At 34.7% G+C, this 23,625-nt stretch overlaps 1 protein-coding gene across 2 annotated transcripts in view; it reads right to left on the bottom strand.

Annotated features, from left to right (window-relative positions):
* Positions 1–20,264, bottom strand: part of PPP1R3A (protein phosphatase 1 regulatory subunit 3A) — a 40,622-nt gene extending 20,358 nt beyond the window's left edge. Inside the window, exons 1-2 of one of the 2 annotated variants that reach the window (XM_019958740.2) lie at positions 19,807–20,053; positions 19,446–19,528 (exon numbers count right to left, since the gene is read on the bottom strand). In XM_019958740.2, coding sequence (XP_019814299.2) covers positions 19,446–19,528; positions 19,807–19,917 — 194 coding nt within the window. In that variant the 5' untranslated portion in view covers positions 19,918–20,053. Of the gene's footprint in view, positions 1–19,445 lie in introns of both variants that reach the window. The other variant, XM_019958739.2, reaches the window with a different exon arrangement.
* Between the last annotated feature and the right edge of the window lie 3,361 nt (positions 20,265–23,625).

The raw sequence follows: 23,625 nt of genomic DNA, 5'->3' as shown, positions 1-23,625 counted from the left end.
TGGAGAAGGGAAAGGTTACCCACTCCAGTATTCTGGCCTGGAGAATTCCATGGAGTACAGTCCATAGCGTCGCAAAGAGTTGGACATGACTGAGTGACTTTCACTTCACTTACTTTATAGTAGCTAATTATGTTGAGTTCTTTTTCATGCTCTTTGTGTTGCTGTTCAATTGCTAAGTTGTGTTCAACTCTTTTGCTACCCCATAGACTGCAGCTTATTGATCATTACTATATCTTCTCCAGAGAAATGTCTATTTAAATCTTTACTCATTTTCAGATTAGGCTGTCTTTTATTATCGATCTGTAAGAGTTCTTTTGGGTAAGACACTTATTAGATACATGATTTGTAAGTCTTTTCTCCCATTTTCACTGTCCTGACTGTGTCTTTTGGAGTGCAGAGTGCTTAACTTTGATAATGTCCAAGCAGTAGAATTTTTAAATTAGCTTTAAGATCTTCGCTAACTTGCCAATACACTACATAGAATCTATTTGATTAAAATTCTTTAAATAGGAAGCAATATTATTTTTAAAATAAATAGTCTCTATAAGTGTAGTTATCACATGCAATTATCTACATCTCATATTCTTGTTCATGTTAATTTCAATACTGTGATGCTAGAAAACATATACCAGTTATTGGTCCTAGCTAATTTCTAGACTGGAGTAGATGTAAGCAGATTCAGAGATGATGCAAACAAATCTACAGATTCAAGAAAAGAAATCCAACTGATTTAAGAAGCTTAGAGCACAAACACTGTATTATTCCTCTGGTGCCTTTCACTAGAGGAGATGGAGTAGGCAGGAGGAGCTCATCTGTGCCAAGATGACTCTCCCAGTTGAAAGCTTTTGGATCCCTGATTAAGTAAAGCGATATACATTACCAGGGAATCCTAAGATGAAGTGTGAAGGGCTCACTAAGATAGACTACTATGATTAGAAGAGCAGTATGATGTTTGGGAAGCACAAGATGAGAACCAATATGAACTAAAAGACAAAGAACAGATGACTGAAGAAGTTGGGACACAGGCTGGGATTGCTGAAGGTGTCAGACACAAGAGCTAAATCCTGCAGGGATGCAGTTATGCTTCCAAAGATGGGGATCTCTGCCACACTTGTAACATGACGGCACAGGACTTTATACTTAATGTTCTGAAGAATACAGCTATCAAGTGGCTTTAAAAGGATTCTGTCCTTCTACATTATTATAACTTAGATTGGAAATCAGGCTAAGTTAGAATAATGTTGGACAAAATTTAATGTTTATTCATTCAACAAATAGTTAACTTGTGCTAGGCATCATGCTAGATCATGCTAGAAATTAAACCACTAGCACAAGCTGCGATTGAATCAACTGCCTTCATAGAGCTTACTGTCTGAAGAATGATAAATGAAAACTGGCCATTTAAAATCACAGCCATACCTTTCAGGATTGGGGAAGTATGGAATCCTATAGAAGAAAATACAGTTAACCATTGAACAACACAGGCTTGAACTGCATGAGTCCATTTATATGCCAATTGTTTTTTCAATAGTAAATACTATAGTACTGCCTGAACTGCAGTTGGTTAACTCTGATGATGCAGAACTATGGATACAGAGGAACTGAGTGTATGTAAGGCCAACTATAAGTTATACTCAGATTTTCAACTACAAAGAGGGTCAGCACCCCTGGTATCCTCATTGTATTAAGATCCATAACAGGGTCCATACAGGATCCATACAGGGTCAACTGTAATAAGATCCATAATTCAAACTCAGGGAAGACAATAGCAACTGCGCATGTGCATAGGCTTGCAAAGAGATCAGACTGAAAGAAGATCATATCCTTTAATAAGATTACACACCATATTTAAAAGTTTGATTTTTTTCTGAATTGTAAAATATACACTTTTCAAAAAGTAAATACTTTCTGAAAGCCTATTTCATTCTAAATGGAAGACTTTACCATGCTATTTAATGAGTCTTTTTTCTTTCCCAAGTCATCACAAATGATAGGACAAAATTTCTTTAATAAATGCCCTGTTTGTAAAGCTTACATTTGGTATCTTAATTCCCACAGTCCTTAATGTTGCTATTAATGCTTAAAAATCCCTCATGCCACATTTGCAACAGAATTACTTTATTTGCTAATTTTTTCTTTGTTTAATAGTGTTATTCTTTCGGTGGATATTGAGACTAAGTGATTTTCAAAATTTTTTTAAAAGTTACAACTCAAAATATCTGTGTTTCATCTTTTGTTTATACTGTTCACAACTCATTGCATATCAGAATCAGCTGAGGAGATTTTTAAAAATCTGTGCCTGCAACCCAACCCCTACCAATGAAAGTGTGGTCTTATAGGAGGATCTGGGCAGGAATGCCTTAGTTTTCCCCTTCCGATGTGCACCCAAGCTTAAGAAACACTGCTTTACACTACTGGCTTTTACTATATCAAAGTATGGATAGTGAGAAAATATATCCTTCAGTAACAATACTCTGCTATTAAGATGGAAGGGGAGGCCTGGCATGCTGCAGTGCATGGGGTCGCAAAGAGTTGGACACGAGTGAGCAACTGAACTGAACTGAAGATTTTCTGTAGGGTGGGAGGAGGAGAGGGTATACATAATCAAGTAGGTTAGCATTAATGTAAATTTTATAAAGATTTTACTTCTGCTCCTGTTAGGTCTATAAAACAATTAATTTGTATTTATCACAGATATTACCAATTCATACATCAATGAATTTAAATTTACTGATTTTTTTTTAACTGGAAGGAAATCTAGATGCTATTTAGGATAAGAAACATTAATCTTCTCTACCTTAACAGCTGTATTGTTGATTATAAAATTGATGGTGTTTATTAAGACTTAAACCTGGGATGGTAAAATGTTTTCCATTTGCACTATGTGTCAAATTACCCCAACAATTATTGTAAATGGAAGGACAATAAACTGCATTGCCAAGGACACCAGTTGGTTAGATCCCACAAAAGAGACAATTAGTCTTGAGATGACAATGGTAGTGATGAGGTGACAGTTATGGAAAAAAACAGAATATGCAATGTAATGACTTAAATATATCTGTGGATAATACTGATAGTTTAATGTGTTTGGAGTTTATAATATGTAAAATAATGTTTTATAAAGAAAGATCAAAACTGCATACATTCAGGCCTTTTTTCCTTATTTGCTACAAAAGTGAAGTAACCTGCAAGATTACTTTTACTGTCTTTCCAAATCATCAATGTGAAATGATTTGCTTACTTTATATGTATAGGGCATTGATTTTATGAAGAATATTTTCTTCTCACAGATATCAATTTACATAAACTTATTCAATATTACAATACTCATTATCTATTGTTGGAGCTTCCCTCGTAGCTCAGCTGGTAAAGAATCCACCTGCAATGCAGGAGACCCTGGTTCAATTCCTGGGTCAGGAAGTTTCCCTGGAGAAGGGATAGCCTACCCACTCCAGTATTCTTGGGCTTCCCTGGTGGCTTAGGAGGTAAAATATCTGCCTGCAATGTGGGAGACCTGGGTTCGATACCTAGGTTGGGAAGATCCCCTGAAGGAGGGCATGGCAACCCACTCCAGTATTCTTGCCTAGAGAAGCCTGGCAGCTACAGTCCCTGGGGTTGCAAAGAGTTGGACATGACTGAGTGATTAAGCACAGCACAGCAGTCAATTGTTAGGATAACTGGAACATTTTGAAAATAAAATCATGATAGATACAATAACACAACTGCACCTTCACCAAGACAAAATTGCAACTCAGTCCTTCAGTAGCAAAGATGGATCTAAAAGATAGGATACAGAGATTTGGACAGCCAGAGAAAGCAGAAAAGGGACCCTAAAAGAGTTGATGCCAAAGATAAACTGCCAATGATGTGTTTTCATCTGTACCTATGCTGTACTCCCTCCTTCTCTCAGAGACCTTGTGAGTAGTGATGGATCCTGTGGGAAATAAACCCAAGAATGTACTGGAGACCTGAAAAGCATGAAAACCTAATGCAAACAGAAGGGGAGATCTTGGATATCCTTAGAATATTTGCAGTGGTTGCTTTGTTCAGCATGGAGCTCTCTCCCCCCAGATTTCTTCATGACTGTCTCTCTTCAAGTCTCTGATCACTTATCATGAAGTAGTCTTTATTTCTTATTCTTCTTGTTCTGCTCTGCTCTTTATATTCTCAATTGCATATATCATCTTTCAAGATAATTTGCTTAATATTTATGTTTATTACCTATTAGTTTTCCTTCCATTAGAATGTAAGCTACATGAGGACAGGGATTATCATTTTTTTTTTCCATTGATGTATCTCTAGTACTCAGAACAGTACCTGGCACATAGTAGGTGTTTAATAAATATTTGTCGAATGTATGAAGATCATTTATTCTAGTTACTAATCTTTTTTCTACACCCTTTTAATATGCAAGCTGAAAAGCAAAGTTAGAACTTTGCTAGTAATACTTTGACCATTTCTTTTCATCTGAACCAGGATCAATACCCTCTCAATCTTGGTATTATAGAAAAACCATACTGGTGTGATTTCCACGTATCCATCCAAGAGGATAAAGACTGAAATACCTGGACTAACCTTTTTAACAAAATTAAAACATACACGTTAGATTTTGAAGGAAGAATTTGGGTGAAAAAACAATTATAGCAGTAAATTTCCCCTAAGTATCACCAGAATAGTAAAATAAATCAGCCATGAAATAGTATAGAAGTGTCTAAATAAAAAATAATTAGTAGCATAATATGTATATGTTTATTTGCATTAAAGATGACCTATAGCAGAATTCAATTATTGATATTAAAAATGAGAAAGGATAAACTCTACATTTTAAACATTCCATACATATAAAACAGTAATAAACAGTTATGAATGTAGAAAATCTATGTCCCTTCTTATGAACAGTGACCTAGTTCATGCTTTTCTCTCCACTTTTCTCTGATTTATCCTGCATGCACTTTCTGAATTGATATAGCTAAAATAATACTTTGTCCCTGAGCATAGGAACTAAATTCAAAATCCTTGGTCTAACAAGACTGTGCAGTTCTTTCTCAACCTTGTTCTTCAAGTTTGACTCTCATAATTCTTTCTATTCCAGGCAGTCAAATTGATTAACAAAATCACCTACTTATCTATTTGCTCCTGTGTCCACAAATATTTTTTATTCTGTATAAACAGTCTCTTAACTCTTCTCTACCTACCCATTTCAAGATTAAGTTCAATTCCTCTGTGATACTGTTTCTAATCAGGGCAGCCTGCAGTATATCATTTCTCTAACATCTATGTTCATATCTCCTATGATCTCCTCTGTCTGTTTTATTCCATTTGGCACATACGGTCTTCTCATGTTCATAAATATTATCTGTTAACCAAATTAATGCTTGAAAATAGAAGCTAACTAGAAGAAAACAAGGGCTCCATAATTTCTTTATGATTAATCGGCTTAATGGAGCACAGGGAATTAGAGACCTTAATCACAAAATAACTTAAATCACAAAACAACTTTTCATCTTATATATTTCCTGAACTTGATCAAACAAATCCCTTGTTGCCTAAATTTCTTCTTATGTAAATGGAGTGGGCCTTATTGATTACAATGTATAAAAGGGTTCTAGTGGAAGATAATTTTATATCACTTAAGAAATAATAAGAGAGATATTTGAAACATGCATTCCTTAAGTTTATATAATTAGATATTTCTGAATAAAAGAACAAGCTCACATGTTAAAGTAGTAAAATATCATAAATTTAAAGCTGTTGATGGGCTACAGTCCATGAATAAGATGAGAGTCCCACTTGGTTTTGTAGACAAGTTCTAATAAATGTTATAGATGCTCAGGTAAAAACTGAAAGAATGAAAGCAAATTGGTCCAAAATTACCATAAGTAGTCAAGAGATTCTCCAGAAACTGAAGAATAACACAGAAAAAAAAAAAAACTCTTATAATCACACCAACATAATTTTGAGGGTTTTTGAAAAATTAATGTCCTCAGAGGTTACAATTAGTCACAGACAAGTATATTCTATTGTACTAAGAAAGACTACCCCTCCAGACTGCTCCATCAATAGCTAAGCTATCCCCAAGAATTCTTCAATTCAGTCTCACAAATGTCATTTTCAGTAGGAACCCATCCATACTTGCATACTGAAAGTTAATTGGACAACAAATGTAGATAATAAAACTTTAATTTTCAGCATTTCATTAAAACACTTCTTATGAGAAAATGAAATATAACTACTTAAAAATACCATGCATTACCTACTTCAATAATACATTTATACTTTGGATGGAAACTTCAGGTTTAATATAGTAAAGCTCTTTAGAATATTAGGAAAATTATAGTAAGACTCTTAGGAAAACTATGAGATGACAGTTGAGGATAGTGATTTCAAAGATTATTAATATATCATTATACATGGGGTTTACTATTATTTTGCCATATAAAATATGTAATTATTTATGCTAATTTCCTAAAAATATGTTTCCTAATTCTTATATCATAAAGAGAAAAATACTATAATTAAAAATTGAAAGCATTATAATATAGTGATAACTACTATTTCCATCTGAGCTTGTTATTTTCACAAAAAATTTTAAATTTACTTTATATTGTGCAAAAATCAGTAATTAGCTACACATCAGAAAGTTACCATTGCTTATGGTTTTCAATGATAAATGCTTTTACCTACAAGAATCAATGCAACTGGACTATTATATACTTTACAAGAATATGGGACATCTTCATATTATTCCTATAACTTTTCTTTAAGTGTAAAATATATAAAGTAATTGTTTAAAGTACTCAACAGAATGTAGCAGATTCATTATTTTATCTTTAGGTAGGTTTTAAGGTTAACCATTTACATACACTGCATTATTTCTCTTTAATTGCTTTTGTTTTTATGGTTTCAAATAAACAAAGACAAAGAATCTGCAGTCTCAAGACAGGGAGGACATGGTTTAGGTGTTTAGGTTTAGGTACACAGGAGGAATCTGGTAGAGGCAAAAGACCCAGTCAAAGGAAGTCATTCAGGTAAAGAAAAGGAGACAGAACAACAGCCAGATCGGAATCCACAGGTGTCAGAATCAGTGAGTGCAGCAAGCAGCAGCGGTAGAACTAACATGAATAATCAGTATTGGCCATGGTCCTGGCAAAAAGAAAGAATGAATGACTCAGTTCTGATCAGTGGACATACAGTATCTGTTTTTGGTCTTTTGTTACTCAACCTGTTGGATTTTTCTATTTTCCCACTGGTCTGGATCGTGGCATGTGTGTGTGTATTTTAAGTTGCTTCAGTCGTGTCTGAGTTTTTGCAACCCTATGGTATGAAGGAAGCCAAAAGCTGACTAATGGGTATTTATTTGGGATATTAAGATTGCATGACATTACAGAATAGTAACATTGTAGTGACTCAGTGGGCTTCCCCGATGACTCAGCGGGTAAAGAATCTGCCTGCATTGCAGGAGGCACGGGAGACAGGTTTGATCCCTGGGTTGGGAAGATCCCTTAGAGGAGGGCATAGCAACCCACTCCAGCGATCTTGCCTGGAGAATCCCACAGACTGAGGGTCCAGGCAGACTACAGTCCAAAGGGTCCCAAAGAAAATGAGTCAGTTCTTTAGAAGACAAGAAAGAAGGGAAGACCGAATGATCCTTTAGTATCATATGCTGCTAAGTCACTTCAGTCGTGTCCGACTCTGTGTGACCCCATAGACGGCAATCCACCAGGCTCCCCTGTCCCAGGGATTCTCCAGGCAAGAACACTGGAGTGGGTTGCTATTTCCTTCTCCAATGCATGAAAGTGAAAAGTGAAAGTGAAGTCGCTCAGTCGTGTCCAACTCTTAGTGACCCCATGGACCACAGCCTACCAGGCTCATCTGTCGGATTTTCCAGGCAAGAATACTGGAGTGGGGTGCCATTGACTGTATTAACTTATTTTTCAATTTGATCTTTCTTTGATATCCTGGTACCTGAAAGTAAATTTAGACTGACTACAAGATGTTAATATGGATGATATGTTCAATTCTAAATTCAATTTTGAGTCAATTTAGGCAACAAATATGCAAATATTCAGAGATAAAGTTCCCTCTTATCTGTTGTTTTTATAATATGTAAATATGGTTTTTGTATACTTTATTCTTTATTTTTAAAATAATGTTTATTTATAATCAAATGCACAGTCATTACTTCTGTGGCAACGGAATAGAATATGAGTGCAGAATTAATATGAGTTTGCAAAACAGAAATCGCATCATCATTTCTTATGTTGATAATTCTTATTTGCATGACTGGAATGATGTCTATGATTTTAAACAAAATATAGAATAAAGGAAGAGGGATTAGGATTGAAGGGGAAATTTAACTTTGGTTTTGGACATAACGGAGTTAATTTGCCACCTGGGTATCCAGATGGAGATAACCAGAAGGCCCCTGAGTTTTAAAGATTGTGAAACCAATAAAACAACTCATCATTAATGTTATAATAAGCATAATTCATTCCTTAATTATTTAGAATGAATACTTTAGGATTTTACCAGACTTTATGGTTATCAGGTTTAATCAGTATTTTTCTTAGAGCTTTTCCACATGAAACCCTTTGTTAGTTACAGTGGGGAATAATGCTTAAACTAATATATTATCACTGACCTCAAGGACCTTGCAGTCCAATCGGGAAGATGGTACACACATAAAAGTTTCTGAAACTTTTGAAAGTGCAGGGAAAGGCCACTGTTGGAAAGGTAGTATTGACAACACTGTGACTAAACATATATAAAGGGGTATAAGACAAAAGTCTTCTTCCTTAAATAAAGATATCTGATAAACAGTAAAGTTTCACTGAATGTAATTTCTTTGCCTGTAAGTTACATCAGATGCAAACATGGCAAACATCAACACTTTTATTTAAGGAGTTGTTTTATTTTGCATCATGGGGGTAGCTACTCTATGGGAAAATATTGCCAGAAATGTAGGTATTTTAAGGAAGCTTGTCAAAGCCATGAAAGGGCAAAAGCAAGTTGCCTAACATGAATAAATCAGCCACAGGAGTAGCCCTGAACTGCATGAGTTTTATGATATTTGTAAATAAATGCCTTGAATATTTGTATAACTGCCATGGTCTCAAACCTAACTTGATTTACCAAAGTTAGCTTTGAATGAGGTATTATTACTAATACAAACAGTATAAAATACTGGAAAATTACTATCTTTGTGAAAAGTGAAAAGCTCATGTATACATATATGTGTACTTTCCACCAAAAAAGCAATGCATCAAGGATGACTTGAACACAGGTGGGCAAAATTACTTATTCTTTCTCCCATGTTAGAAGCTCAGCACAGATATTGAATGTATAAACAAATATGAAGGAAGCTCAAGAATATCAGGAGAAGGCAATGGCACCCCACTGCAGTACTCTTGCCTGGAAAATCCCATGGACGGAGGAGCCTGGAAGGCTGCAGTCCATGGGGTTGCTGAGGGTTGGACACAACTGAGCGACTTCCCTTTCACTTTTCACTTTCATGCATTGGAGAAGGAAATGGCAACCCACTCCAGTGTTCTTGCCTGGAGAATCCCAGGGACGGGGGAGCCTGGTGGGCTGCCATCTATGGGGTCGCACAGAGTTGGACACGACTGAAGTGACTTAGCAGCAGCAAGAATATCATGCTGAAGTGATTATTTTATTCATTCATTTTATGTATATATTGACGTGTTTAGAACTTTTGAAACCCAGGTGGTGCTGGTGGTAAAGAATCCTCCTCCCAATGCAGGAGACATAAGAGACGCAGATTCGATCCTTGGGTTGGGAAGATCCCCTGGAGGAAGGCATGGCAACCCACTCCAGTATTCTTGCCTGGAGAATCCCATGGACAGTGGAGCCTGAGGGATAGTCCATAGGATCACAAAGAGTCTGACATGACTGAAATGACTTAGCACCCACATGTTTAATTTAATAAATACATTATCAACTAGATTGACTATACCAATACTCTGTACATATTAATTCCTTCAAACAATACCTTTAAAATTGTAACACATTGGAGAGAGTAGCATGGAAACATATACACTACCATATGTAAAACAGATAACCAGTGGGAATTTGCTGTATGACTCAGGGAACTCAAACTGGAGCTCTGTGACAACCTAGAGGGGTGGAATGTGGTGGGAGGTAAGAGGGAAGTTCAAGACGGAGGGGACATACGTATACCTATAGCTGATTCATGTTGATGTATGGCAGAAACCAATACACATTGTAAAGCAATTATCCTCCAATTAAAAATCATATATGGGAAAAAATTGTAAACACACATAGACACAATCAATAATTTTAACATATTCAAATGACTTCTGTTTGTAGACACAGTATTAACCTTTCTACAAAATGATACTTAAATTTAATCATTGAAATTTAAGATAGCTTAAATTTCAGTTGGAAGTATTACATTTGAGTTTTATAAATCTATTCAAACTTTCTTTTCAGTGTACTCATAAAATTATATTATTGAATGAAATTGAATTAAAAATTAGATTTCTAGAAAATAGTAATGATTATTCAAAATTATTCATTATTTGTCTAAGAGAGCTTCAACAAATCTAATACAGCTAACTTTACATGTAGGATTGAGGAATAAATGGAATGATCTTCTGAAGTACTTTTAATTTTGTAATTTAGTAAAATAAAGTCTATTCCCTTCTCTGACTTCAACAGGAGTTCAATAATCAGGACTCAAAGGTAAAGGAGGTAGGATTGGGAGCGCTTCTTAGCTAGCCTACTCATCCATTCAGCTTCCCTAATAACCATGGTTCTGGCAGTGCACAGTCCTTATAATAGTGCTGTCATTCACTGCTTGGTGATGATCTTTTTCTTCTTTGACTTTTGCATTGAAATACTACAAACTAGCTTATTAGTTTAATAGTTAGGAACTCGAGGGGAGATCTAAGTTTATTGAGCTTATTTGACATAGCAAATAGAAATCAGTCACATAAACAGTGTAATTCTAACTTTAAGTAAAAGGATAGGAACTCCAACATTTATTTCAATTGAGAATCAGCATTAAAAATGACAAGATTAAAGACATAGAACAACAGGAATGACTACATGAAAGATATAGAATTTCCTGAAATAATACTTTACTAAAGAATACAATCTCTCCAGGAGATGTTTAATAAGAGAATATTATAAGCATTTGGTTTGGGTAGTTTTCAGAATAATTTTGCCTGAAAGAAAAGGATAGAATTAGATGGCCTCTCCTACAATACAATTCAAGGAAGACTGTTCAGATCAAGTGCTGTATTAGCATTGGTAAAAATGATTATAATTTCATTTACACTAAAACACAATAGTCTTATATACATACTCAAGATTACATCTGAGGATCATATTTTTTTTTTCTGCTCGTACCTGAATGTAATTTTAAAATTTGGTGAGATTTTTCAATTGGTAAAATATTCAAGATATTTAAGTAGTTACAATATATTATTTTAAGATTAATCACCAGGAGAAGATCTTATTAAAATGAAAAAATACTGTTTTATTTCCTATATGGCTTATGAAGCTGAAAGTTACCCAAGCAGTTCTATGTAATCTGTAATTGTGTGAAGACATCTATAATAATTTTTAAAAGTGAAACCAGTTTGGGATTTTTCTTATAATTTCATCATCAATAGGTTAGCTTTGTATTATGGTTTAATTCTGTAAAATAAGCAAAGTACCATCAGTGTTAAATGGGCTATAAAATCTGTTTCACATAATTAGTAAAAGCATCTACAGTTTGGCATGCTTTATAGATTTAAACCTTGGGGATATTTTGATCTTTTTTACTTTGCAAATTTCAAAAGGAGTGAATGAAATTCAAATCCACAGCTGCACACAGGGCAAATCATTGTCTTACGATGTTTGAATCCCATTTCTAGTTGTAATTTGAATAGCACTGGTATGCAATACAGACAGACTGTTTTCAGGGTTAACTATAAGGGGAGGGAACAATGAAATTTCCTAAGACAGGTTTTTTTAATGAACAGTTGGTCTCTGTTACTAAACAGTGCTGTGTAACAGTCCAATGTGGCAATTTATTTCTATTTATCATAAAATCTTTAAACAGCAGGATGGTCTGATTAAGGTTTCCAAACCAGTTACTATTTATATGAGAGTGAAAGTGTTAGTTGCTCAGTCGTGTCTGACTCTTTGCGACCCCATGAACCATAGCCCTCCAGACCCCTCCATTCATGGAATTCTCCGGGGAATAATACTGGGAGTGGGTTGCCATGTCCTTCTCCACGGGATCTTCCCAACCCAGGGACTGAACCTGAGTCTCCCAATTGCAGGCAGGTTCTTAAGTGTCTGAGCCACCAGGGAAGCCCAAAGGTTTCCAGTGTTTTCCCACTGGGGAATCGAACCCTGGTCTCCAGATTGACAGGTGGGGATACTCACCACTATACTAACAGGAAATTGCAGTATTATTTATATAATAGATAATAATACTACCGTGCCAGTTACCCAAGAAAAGTTATTAGAGAAGCAGAATAAAAACCTGAAAAGATTTGAGAGCTATGTCCTGAGGACCCTTTTCTTTTTATACAGTGGTGGTGTACAGAAAATGCTTTAAAAGCAGAGAAATGATTAAAATTCAAAGGTGTATAATATATCTTCTTAGAGGAAAAAACTATATCAAATTAAATTTCACTCTCTATTCATGTTTATATACAGAGATGATAAAATGAAACTGTATAGCCAACTCAGTTTTTAGTCCAAAAGAACCATCTTAAGAACTACCTTAAGGAAAAAACATGTTGTAGTTCATTAAAAAAAATACCTAGTTTCTGACTGATGTTCCAAAAATTTTTTGTAGCCCAGAAGTTTCTGGAATTTGGGAATCATTTTTCCCCCATAGTAGCAATACTATAGAATATAGTTTCCCTAGTTAGTGCCCCCAAACTTGTTGAAAAATCCATAATTCTAAAACGTGTGTGTGTGTTAGTCACTCTGTCGTGCCTGACTCTTTGTGACCTCATGAACTGTAGCCCACCAGGCTCCTCTGTCGATGAGGTTCTCCTGGCAAGATTACCGGAGTGGGTGGCCATTTCCTTCTCCAGGGGAACTTTCCCACCCAGGGATTGAACCTGAGTCTCCTGCATTGCAGGCAGATTCTTTACCAACTGAGCTACAAAACTATGGATTTATACTAACCTGGGTCTAGGTAGCAGGAATGATATTGAGGGGAAAAAAAAACATTTCTCCATTAATTTTGGTCAAAGGACTAGCCATATACAAGATTTTAAAATATGGAATTTATCACCAATGCCATTTTGAGTATCTACAAAGTGTCAGCAACTGGGATAGATATTTATATATGTTAGCTAATGAATTTCTCATAGCAGCTCTGCCAAGTAGAAATTATATCCCTTTTTTACATCTGAATAAAATGGATACAAAGTGTAATTTATCCAAGTTCATACAGCTACTAATTAGTAAGAATGAAAGCCCAAATATGCCCTACTTTACTACTTACACTGTTTCCAATATGCCTTATTGCTTTTGGAATCCTCCTTCCCTCCCAAATATACACACATACTCCAGACCCCCTGGGCCCTCCTGCTTCTGTGGAGCTCTTACCAGAACTCTGTACTCAACTCTGCCCATAGTGCTCTCTTCTCTAAAATTATCCATTTCCATTGTCTCAATCCAAACTCAAAGCCCATTTGTGCAGTTGACTTTAATTGGGTATAAGGTAGGTATAGTCCCTTCTGTCCTGGAGGTGTCTGTATTCAAGAAGAGGAGTTTTGTGTGTGTGTATCATGTAAATGTGTGCATACGCATATAAACACACACATACCTATATCTGTATGATCTTTTAAGTCTGACAACACAGTGGGCAGTCAGGCCCTCTTCAGGTGTCTGCCCTTAAGGTAACTGCCCTTACACTATTCCTGTTGGCCTGTTGGGGTGAAACCTTGGAACAAGGACAGGAGTCATGGTCAGCAGAATTGGAAGAAGGTGAAAAACTTGTGTCCCACTTCACAATCATCTTTTGCCTGGAGCTTTATTGGCCCCGTGTTCTTGGCCCCCGCTCCATTTTTACAGGCTGCAGATGGGCTTCAGGTGGGAAATTAGGCTCGTAGAGATCCCAGAGGATCCATTTGAGGCCTGGCATCTATAGTGATCCCCTTTAGCTAGGGCTTGAGAGAAACTCTTGAGTGATGAGACCCTCTTCTTCTCTCAGAAAAGGTTCAAAACTACTCTAGGGAAAGTCAAGGCTTATAGGAGTATGGATTTCCCATAAGACCAGGAAGCCACAAAGCCCTGGTAGATCTCCAAGGAAACTCTAAGCTAGTTGGCTCCTTGTTGTCAACCAGCCGGCAGTTTCCAAACAGTCCTCTTGACGGGTCCTGTGCAGCTGTGTTTTATGTTTCCATGTGGCCTTGCCAGAGGTCCCTCCCTTAAACAGACCAGGGTTCCACAATTAGTTAGGACTCAAAACAGGTTGGTTATGGAATATATTAAGTCCTAAAGGCTTCATGGGGCTATTTACACTTCTTTGGACTATTTCCAGGACTCCAGATTATACTGTAAGTGTAAATTAAGGAAGTCTCACAATGCTATAGCTCTGACTGGAACATGCAATGTGAGCATATATTAGGCACCATTTTCCAGTGTTTTTCTTGGCCTCATTTTAACAGTTTACCACCCTGAAAGATAAACTCTCTGTAATCTTCAAGTCATACTTTAGAAAGCCTCTCTCTCATTCCTATTCTTGAATGTGCCTGTTTCTATTATTCTTCAGGTACTGAAGAGTGATCTTTTTTTTTCCTTTGGCCTTGAAATCTTTCAGGAATTTATTTGCATTCACCTGGCCAAGTTATAAATACCATCCAACACCTATATCATGCCATTTCATTACTTAAAATAATAAATTGGTTTCACTTAATAAAATACAAGACCATATGAAGTCAGTCTGTGTACCCAACAGTTGGGAACATTTAGCAGCTGTTGGTAGGGAAAAGGATATGCTGAAAAGGTCAGTCCCCTGGCCAGTACTCAAGACCAGTTATTGATCACAGATTTGAGAAAACTCAAAATGTAATGTAAGTGGTTCTTATTTTTCATCTGTGGCTTCCCTTGTTTACCTGAAGAATCTGAGCTTGGCTTTAATGTTCTCTCCCCTCACCCCCTCTGCTCTCAGCCCCTGTGAGGACTGTTTCCTTGGGGCCTCTGGTCTTCACTGAGTCATGTTTCCAACCTTGTGCCTAACAACACAGTACCTGAAACACAGGCCCTTAATAAACACTTAGGGAATGAATTTTGAAACCCTAACAAGAAGACTATGATGTCAGAAGAAATAACACAAGTCCAAGAACCAAGAAATTAGCTGAACACAATTTGATAATAATGATGGCAATTATATTTGAGTTTTGATAGCTATATATATGCCCAACACTTTACTAGAAGCTTTAAAAATATAATCTCATTTTATGTTAACTTAATCATCACAAGACTGGACAAGCACCATTGCCCCTATTTTACATATGAATAAATAGCGGCTTTAAGAAGTAAAATAATATGTCCATAGCCACATAGTTATTAAGTGAATATTAACTGGGATAAATATGTATTATGAATATTATAAATATGTATTATGTATTATGAATATTATAAATATGAACTGGGATAAATAACATTTGTTCAATGCCTCAATTAAGCCTTTTTTAACCCTTTTGATCTAGTCCTTATTTTTTTAATTTATTAAGCATGAAAATTTTAATAGTCATTAAGATCTTTTCCAACTTTAAGATATTCCAGATATCAGGTAACATACATCTCAAGAAAACTGACAATTCAGTGGGTTTCCCTTGTTGATTAAAATCCTGAAAAAAAAACAAAGAAAACTGCTCTCCAAAACAGAAATTTCAGAAACTTTGAAAAGAAAGAAAAGAGAAACTTTTGGATAGTTTGGGCCTCCCTAGGGTTTTTTAGATCCACCTAAAGCTAGAGTTAGCCTTGGCTTTTTACAGGAGTTATTATTTTCTGATAACTTACTATGTGCCATACACTAGGCCAAAACTTTGTATGTATTATTTTACGGAAATCTCTAACAATCTCTATTAGATTCTAATTGTTATTCACAATTAACAGAAGGGATATTGAGTTTAACTTGCAGAAGGTCACACAGCTAGCATGCAGTGCAGCTTAGACTCAAACCCAGATATGTTTATCTCTGAAACCCAAATTTTAACTTTGGAGGTATATTGCTTCTGCATGTTATTTTTAGTTTATTTATCTAATATATCTAATATTACTTATGTCAATTTTATTTAATTCTTTTGGTCACTTATTTTGAAATAATGTTCATGGGACATAGATCAGCAGTGTGCTTAGTTTGTTTGCTAACACATACTCCAGTACTACATATGTGGTGACACTTATCAAGTATCTCATGATGCATGCCTTTCAGTGCAATTAAATACCTCTGGGTCACTCTCGGTCACATGCCTATGAGTTACAAATTCTCTTTTCCTCCCCCACTAGATATTTCTTTTGATCCAAAGGGGATAGATTAATAAGAATAAAGAAAAACCAAAAACAAAAAAATCAGACAACCACATCAATGTGGAGGTTTGCAAACTCTGACCTGAAAAAATCTTCCATAGAGAAGACATCATGCCTAGGGTGACTGACATAACAGAAATCCTACCTCACTAAATGTGTTCCCACAGTTCATTCTGTACTGTTTAGAAGAGATTCTTGATGCTTTTAGAAGATACAATCTCTGAGATCCTGAAAGCAAATTAACTTTGGGATCAAGAGGAATTCACTTTAGTTGCTACTCTCTACGTTAAGACAGACTTATTTTCAGTCTAACTCTGACTTATATTACATACTATTATTAATCTACCTGCATATATGAAGTAAAAATTGACATATATTTCTCTTCTGCATTTGTCTTCTCAAACAACTGACCGCTAAATTAAATTACAAATTAAATTACAAAATTCTGTAACTTTTGAAGGGAGGAAGATATTTTAGAAGCTGTAACTTTTTTGATCAAATAAGTGTTAGTGAATTTTTGCTTTAGCCAAGTACACATTTCGTAAAGAAACACTAATAAGATGTGCTATTTTTCCTTAACCAAATTCTTCACAATGAAATCCAACTGCAATATTCATTTAGAAATTCGATAATGCTCTCTTGTGTGAGTTTTAGGAATATTTGAAACCCCATTGCATATAAATTATATCATGGAAAAGCTGTATAAATATTCTATTATGGCACATGCTGTTCTAAGGATCTGTCAGGATTTCCTTTATACACTCCATTTTGAGTGGTATATAAATCAGATGTAAAAATTCATGTTGGACTGAAACTTAGCACAAAAGGCCTTCTCCAGAGGCAAATGCATTTTTTTTTTTTTCAAAATGTGGTTTGAATTATGTTGGTCATTTTTAAGTTATAGAAGTGCAGAAAATGTATTTGTGGTTTTGAAGGAGAGAGATTTTTTCCATTTTTATAACTCATTAGGAAACTTTACAGGCCTTTAGACCATTTTGTGGTTTAGTTCTTCTCAAGTTTTTCCCCAAAGCAATATTAAAACTTGAATGGTGTCCGCTATGAACCTAACAATTACTGTTCTGAATATAAATGTGGGTATGGATATATATCCAGTTATACATATCTTAGACTAGGAGAAGTTTCAATAATATCAAGACTGGGGTAGATTAGGCCTAGCAGTTATCCATTTTTGTCCTTATTTTCAAGTCAAATTTGGTCTATCAAAGGAATCCTCTATCTTTACCATAGTTCAGCTTGTAATGCTTATAATTTTAAACTGCATTTCTAACTTGCAGAAAAATCCAGAGTTAAACACTCCTTCTTTTATGAGAGCTTTGACAATACGGCTGTGCCTTTTTTAAATTTTGCTTTTCTCTAATATATAGACCAAGTTGCAGCCTGTACATTATTCACTGATGATGATTTTATTTGTATTTAATATGTGTATGTTTATGTATACAAATTAGTTTATTAAATAGTGTTGAACATATTTTGTCTACATAGCTAACATGTTGCTGAGTGATCTCATAAACATAAATTATTTTAGCACACAGATTATGATTTTATTATTTCTCAATAGCATCAGTTAAAACCTAAGAAAGTTTATTTGGACTGAGAAAGACAGCACAACTCACAAAGTCAGGTAAACCAATCTTTAAATTACTTTAAAGGATAATGAAAACAGAAATATTTTATATGATTGAATTGTTTCACTTACATTATATTTAGTTCATTAATGCATTAGAATAGCACATTTAGTGGTTATTATTTATTATCATATAATAGATCAAGGCATTAGAGCATGAAAGATTAAAAATTTTCCAGTGTAATTCTTTATGTTTTTATTTATTTCCACTTAGAATCTGGATGTCTTGATTCCTAAAACAGTTCCCTTTTCATCATATTACACTATTTCTGGTGCAGTTACTAGAATCTTTGGGTCTAATGACAGTTAGGATGGACCATCCAGAAAATAATCAAGCTTTTGCCTGTGGCTGGTAGAGCAATGTGATTTTCCTTTGGGACACTCTGAGGAGCAGGAGACATCCATCTCCTCCTGGATGTTTTATCTACTCACCTACTGTCATGGAAATGAGCCAACTCTACAATAGAGAGAACGAACTGAATACCCATTTATTTTTATTTTATTTTATTACATTAACAGGAGAGCAAGGTTACTAATGAAGGGTCATATCCCAAATCTCTAATCTATAAAGCTAATATCCTTATTTCTACTTGGGTCATTTTTTTTTATTCTGCTCCATTTACTTTTACTAAATTATACTACTTTGTGTTCTATAATGTTACATTTGGTTATAATTATAAATTTTTATGGATAATTCATATACCACTCATATACTACTTTCTCTTAGCTTATCACTAAAGTCATCATAGCTCTTAAAATGTAACTAAATATGTGTTACTCCAGACATCCCTATACAACTAAATGTCATTGAAAAGTTTGAGGGGAAGTCTATGAATTTCTGAGCACTAGGTACATATTGAAACACAGTTTTATGCTCATCAGAAATGTTTTTAAGTACGGCAATAGTATTTAAAATATTAAACATAAATATACTTTAAATGGCAAATAAACAGTTTTACATGTTAAGAATCTAGATTCCATTGTTTGAATTTAAGCAATTTATAGCTCATTAGGTAGGAAATATACATATTGCACTCCCCGTGCTATCTGTTACATTATACCCATATTTTCCTTATATCTGGAGGAGAGATGACACAGTACTATTATCCAAACATCACTGACCTTGTTAAAGCCCAGCACCATTGCTTTATACATAACAAGACTATATTTTTAAACAGTATGGCTATTTCTTGGTAGTGAAATAAAGAATGACTTTTTTTAAAAACTTTAAAATTATGAAAAGTAATGATGTAAGATATAGCCTCACCTTGATTTTACCTTTAAGCAGCCTTTTATTTGTCTATTAGGAACGTCTTCCTGTAGTTTTTCAGGCTCCGGCTCTTGTTCTTTCTTTTGACAAATCAATACATAATTTGTGCCATTATTATTTGACCAAAATGTACCAACAGAAGTTTCATAACGTATACAAAACTCAACTTTACTGCCATCTTTTTGGTAAGGAGGAACCAATGATATCTTAAAGGAGAACTGGTCAGTTTCACCATCACATGAATTTGGAATATATTCTGCTAATATATCATAATATGACTGCCAGTCATCTAAGGACATTCTCACATATACTAACTTCTCAAAAGAAACATTCAAAACTCGAATAATGCCCTTCATACTTGTAGATCCAGGAGGATACTCGGTTGATTCCAGTATTGCTTTCTGTACTTGAAGTTGTTGCATAAGATCTTCTTTTGAAGAAGGCAAGCCAAATTGTGGAGATAAAACATATTCTTCTGTGTGGAAAACGTCCTGCCTTAAGTCAAAATCAGCTGAACCACTCGGTAATTCCCAGGAATCAAATTCTTTAACAGACACAAGATTGAGTCCAAAGGTATCAGCAAATGAAACTCTTCTTGCACCTGATGGTGGAGAGTCCAGGTAAAGGTCTTCAGATGATTCAGAACCTCGTCTGCTAGGTTGTGGGGAGAATCCAGGTCTGAAGGTAGCTTTAACTTCTTCATCTTCAGAAAGAGAATCAGATAAACTAGGAACTTCTAAAAAGTTATCTTTGCTAATCTGACTAGGTTCTTCAGAAGGCTCCATTAGGCTCTCTGATATCAAATAAGGGAGAACTGTATAACTAGTAGAGGCTGATATTTGAGACACTGAGGCTTAAAATAAGTATAAGGTTACAGTTGACATTGCAAAAAGGAGTCAGCTCTATAAATAGGTCTGATGGCGTGTAAACTATGCTTGCTTGCCTCCAAAGGCCTTTAATATGATAGCATCCACATTAACTCTCGGCAGCATGTTTCAGATTTAACTCTTAATTTTTAAAATTGAGTGTGTTTATGAGTTCTAAAGAGACATCTTAAATCATTTTCTGCTGTGTTCAAAAATCTGAAACTTTAGAGTAAAATATTACTTTAACCTGTTGATATTAAAAATTAAAAATTGAACCATTTATTTTAAAAGAGAATAAAAATAGTATCACAATACTAAATATGTAGTTTGAGTTCGATCCATCCATTGAAGAAGGCAAAGGAAGGCAGGAGAGAATAAGAGCATTTATAGAATTCGAAAGATCCAGTATTTAATAATAATGATAGCCACCATTGATCATGGACTTATGTATAATGTAACTCTAAATGGTTAAATAAGATGCTGGGAGTTCTGAGGAAAGAAACAAGATTTAGATGGAGAAGGTATCATTTGAAAGAAATCATGAAGGGTAGGTAGGACATAGACATCTAGGGTTAGAATGAGGTAGATTTTCCAGGTGGAAGAAATAGTGTAAGTTAAGGTGTAAGACAAACAATTAGTCAAATCTGTTATTTCAAACATTAGCAAGTTTCTTTTAATTAAGTCACAGAAAAATATAAACAAGTAATATGTTAATGACTTGAAATATAAGTAGGCAGTGATAAACCTGGTCCAGGAATAAAATATTTATGTTGAATAAAATGTTTGGCAAGATGCCATTTTATGCTCACAAAGCAGAAGTTAATACCATGACATGTTGGGGTTCTATGTGAATTTTAGAGTGTGAGCAGCCTGTTTAGACTCTCATATTTTTGTATTAATGTAAAATCTATTTTGTAGATAACAATTGGGAAATACCTATAAAAATGTAAACATACATATGCTTTGACCTAGAAAATGCTCCAGCTACAAATTTGCCCTATCAGTAAGGGATAAGTCTGCAAAGATGAATGTAAATATATGTTCATAATAGGACTGATTATTTTAGAAGCTATCTAAATATCCATCAACAGGGAAATTGACAAATAATGTTACACCCATTCAATAGAATATTTTACAGTCATTAAAAAGGATAAAGTACCAATTTATGTGTGGATGTGGAAAGACAACCAAAATCACTTCTAAGGAAAGAAAAGAAAGTATGCGCAGATACGTACATAGAAAATTCCTGGAAATACACAAAAGAAACTACTAGGAGCAGTTATCTCTAACCACAGAGGTTGAAGGTTTTAAGTGAAAAGGACTCATTCATTTCACTTTATGGTCTCTGTATTATTTGAAATACTAGCCATGACCACGGTTTTTTTTTCAATGTATTTTCAACTCAAATAAATTGTGAGAGGTGATTATTTTTTTAAGAGAAGTCAATAGCATACTTTCTTAAATTTAAACTTTATAAATAATTATGACTTACTGAATAACTTGAATTGTGTACAATAGTGAATTAAGGAATTATTTTGCAAGATTAAAAATAAGTATTATCTATCTAGGATAAGGAAATGAAAACTACTTTAGGCTTTATCACATAGCTAGAATGGATGATAACCACATGGATTGTTCAAGAATGGAGAATTGTTGTGGAAATGATATAATAATGTACTGAAGTAGTTTAACTATTCAAGGATGATAAGCAGAGACATGGAGATAAAGACCCCTGGGTTTGTACTCTGGCTGTGATACTTACTAGCTGGGTAACCTTCAGAACATTGCTTAAATTTTCTTTTCTTTGATTGCTAAAATGTAATGTTAACAATTAAATGAGATGCTTACTAAATAAATATTTATTTAATATATTGCTAAATAAATAGCTATATATGTTTGTGAAAGGTTGATTTCTGAGACACACCAATAGTTAGATCAGCTAGTTAGGTGGATAGGATAGATAGAAATAGATTGTAAAGAATCTACATATATAATAATAAGTAATGGTTTGTAATTTGTTTCATTTTTGTCTTTTTCAAAGGCTATATTATAGAACACTTAGCTTTAGAAGACATAAAATAGCTCTACATTAGGAAATGGTCCTGTTTTTTGAGTTAAAATCTCCTTTTCTTAATTTATCTTTCTGCAGAGCACTACACCCTAGATTTGTAGTAATTGCTGCCTATCTTTTGGAGTTTATAACCTTCGCATAATTATAGATGGTTGACATATTCCCCCTTAGTCACTGCTTAGCTAAAGCAGAGTGATTTCCTCTTTTTAATCTCTTCTTATAGGTCAATCCTTCAGCACTTTTTATCATTTTGTTACTCCTCTATGAATCTTTCCAGCTTGCCTATATTATTCTGGTAATGAGCTGCCCCTAGATGAATGTAGTAGCACAGATCAAGTGTCTCTGGGGCATGGAGAAAGCTCTATCAGTTTCAGCCTTGTGACTTGGTGTTTGTATCAATTAAAATTCACATCTCCTTACTTTTTTTCCATATCAGGCCAACGTCTCATTTTCTTATATTCACTGCTACCTCAATTTTAATAATATGAGTTTTATATTTTCCTCAATTACTTAAGTATACTGTTTTTATCCATTATGACTGTTTATTTATTTAATAAAATTTCAGTTCAAGTTTCCATACATTTACTTCTTTTGTGTTAACCAAATATTTTCAAAGGTACCTTTAACATAAAAGACTGTTGCAATCAGGATCCCTGTAAATAGGAAATATAGACGTCATGCACAAAATTTGATAATTCCAGCAGGGCTTATTTACAAGCATCTATTTAAAAGTGTAAATGCAGAAAATCCACAGGAGTTTGTGCAGTAAACTGGAGCCAATTGCATCAGAACTGCTACAGTTTTTCAAGGAATGAGGAAAGGGGCCAAGTATCAAAACTTCAAAGCACAGAGTGTCATAAACTATTCACCAGGCTGAAGGGGATCAGTGATCTTTAGTCAAGGGACACAGTCAGCTGAAGATGAGCAGGAGTGATCCATGGGCAAACACACACTGAATTCACTCTTATCCTTTCATACAGTATCCTACCAGTTACCCGTTGGCCAAAGGCTATGGGTACTATTACAGTTCATTCAGGTCAGTCTCCCAGAGCACAGAGCAGGATGGAAAAGGGTGAAAAAAGTGGTGCATGAATTTGGAAGAGCAAACAAAAGATAATGGAGATTAAAAGTTTTGTATTTATGTATCTTTATGAGCTTATGTACTATGTTTAAGCATATGTGTGTGTATATATTTTCTGAATATTCCATCTCAATGCCAACTGAGTTTCTATTCCTTGAT

This window comes from Bos indicus, chromosome 4 (assembly GCF_029378745.1).
Source record: "Bos indicus isolate NIAB-ARS_2022 breed Sahiwal x Tharparkar chromosome 4, NIAB-ARS_B.indTharparkar_mat_pri_1.0, whole genome shotgun sequence".
In the NCBI taxonomy this organism is placed as follows: Eukaryota; Metazoa; Chordata; class Mammalia; order Artiodactyla; family Bovidae; genus Bos; species Bos indicus.
Note: the sequence above shows the minus strand (reverse complement) of the source record. Positions and strands in the feature narration are given on the sequence as shown.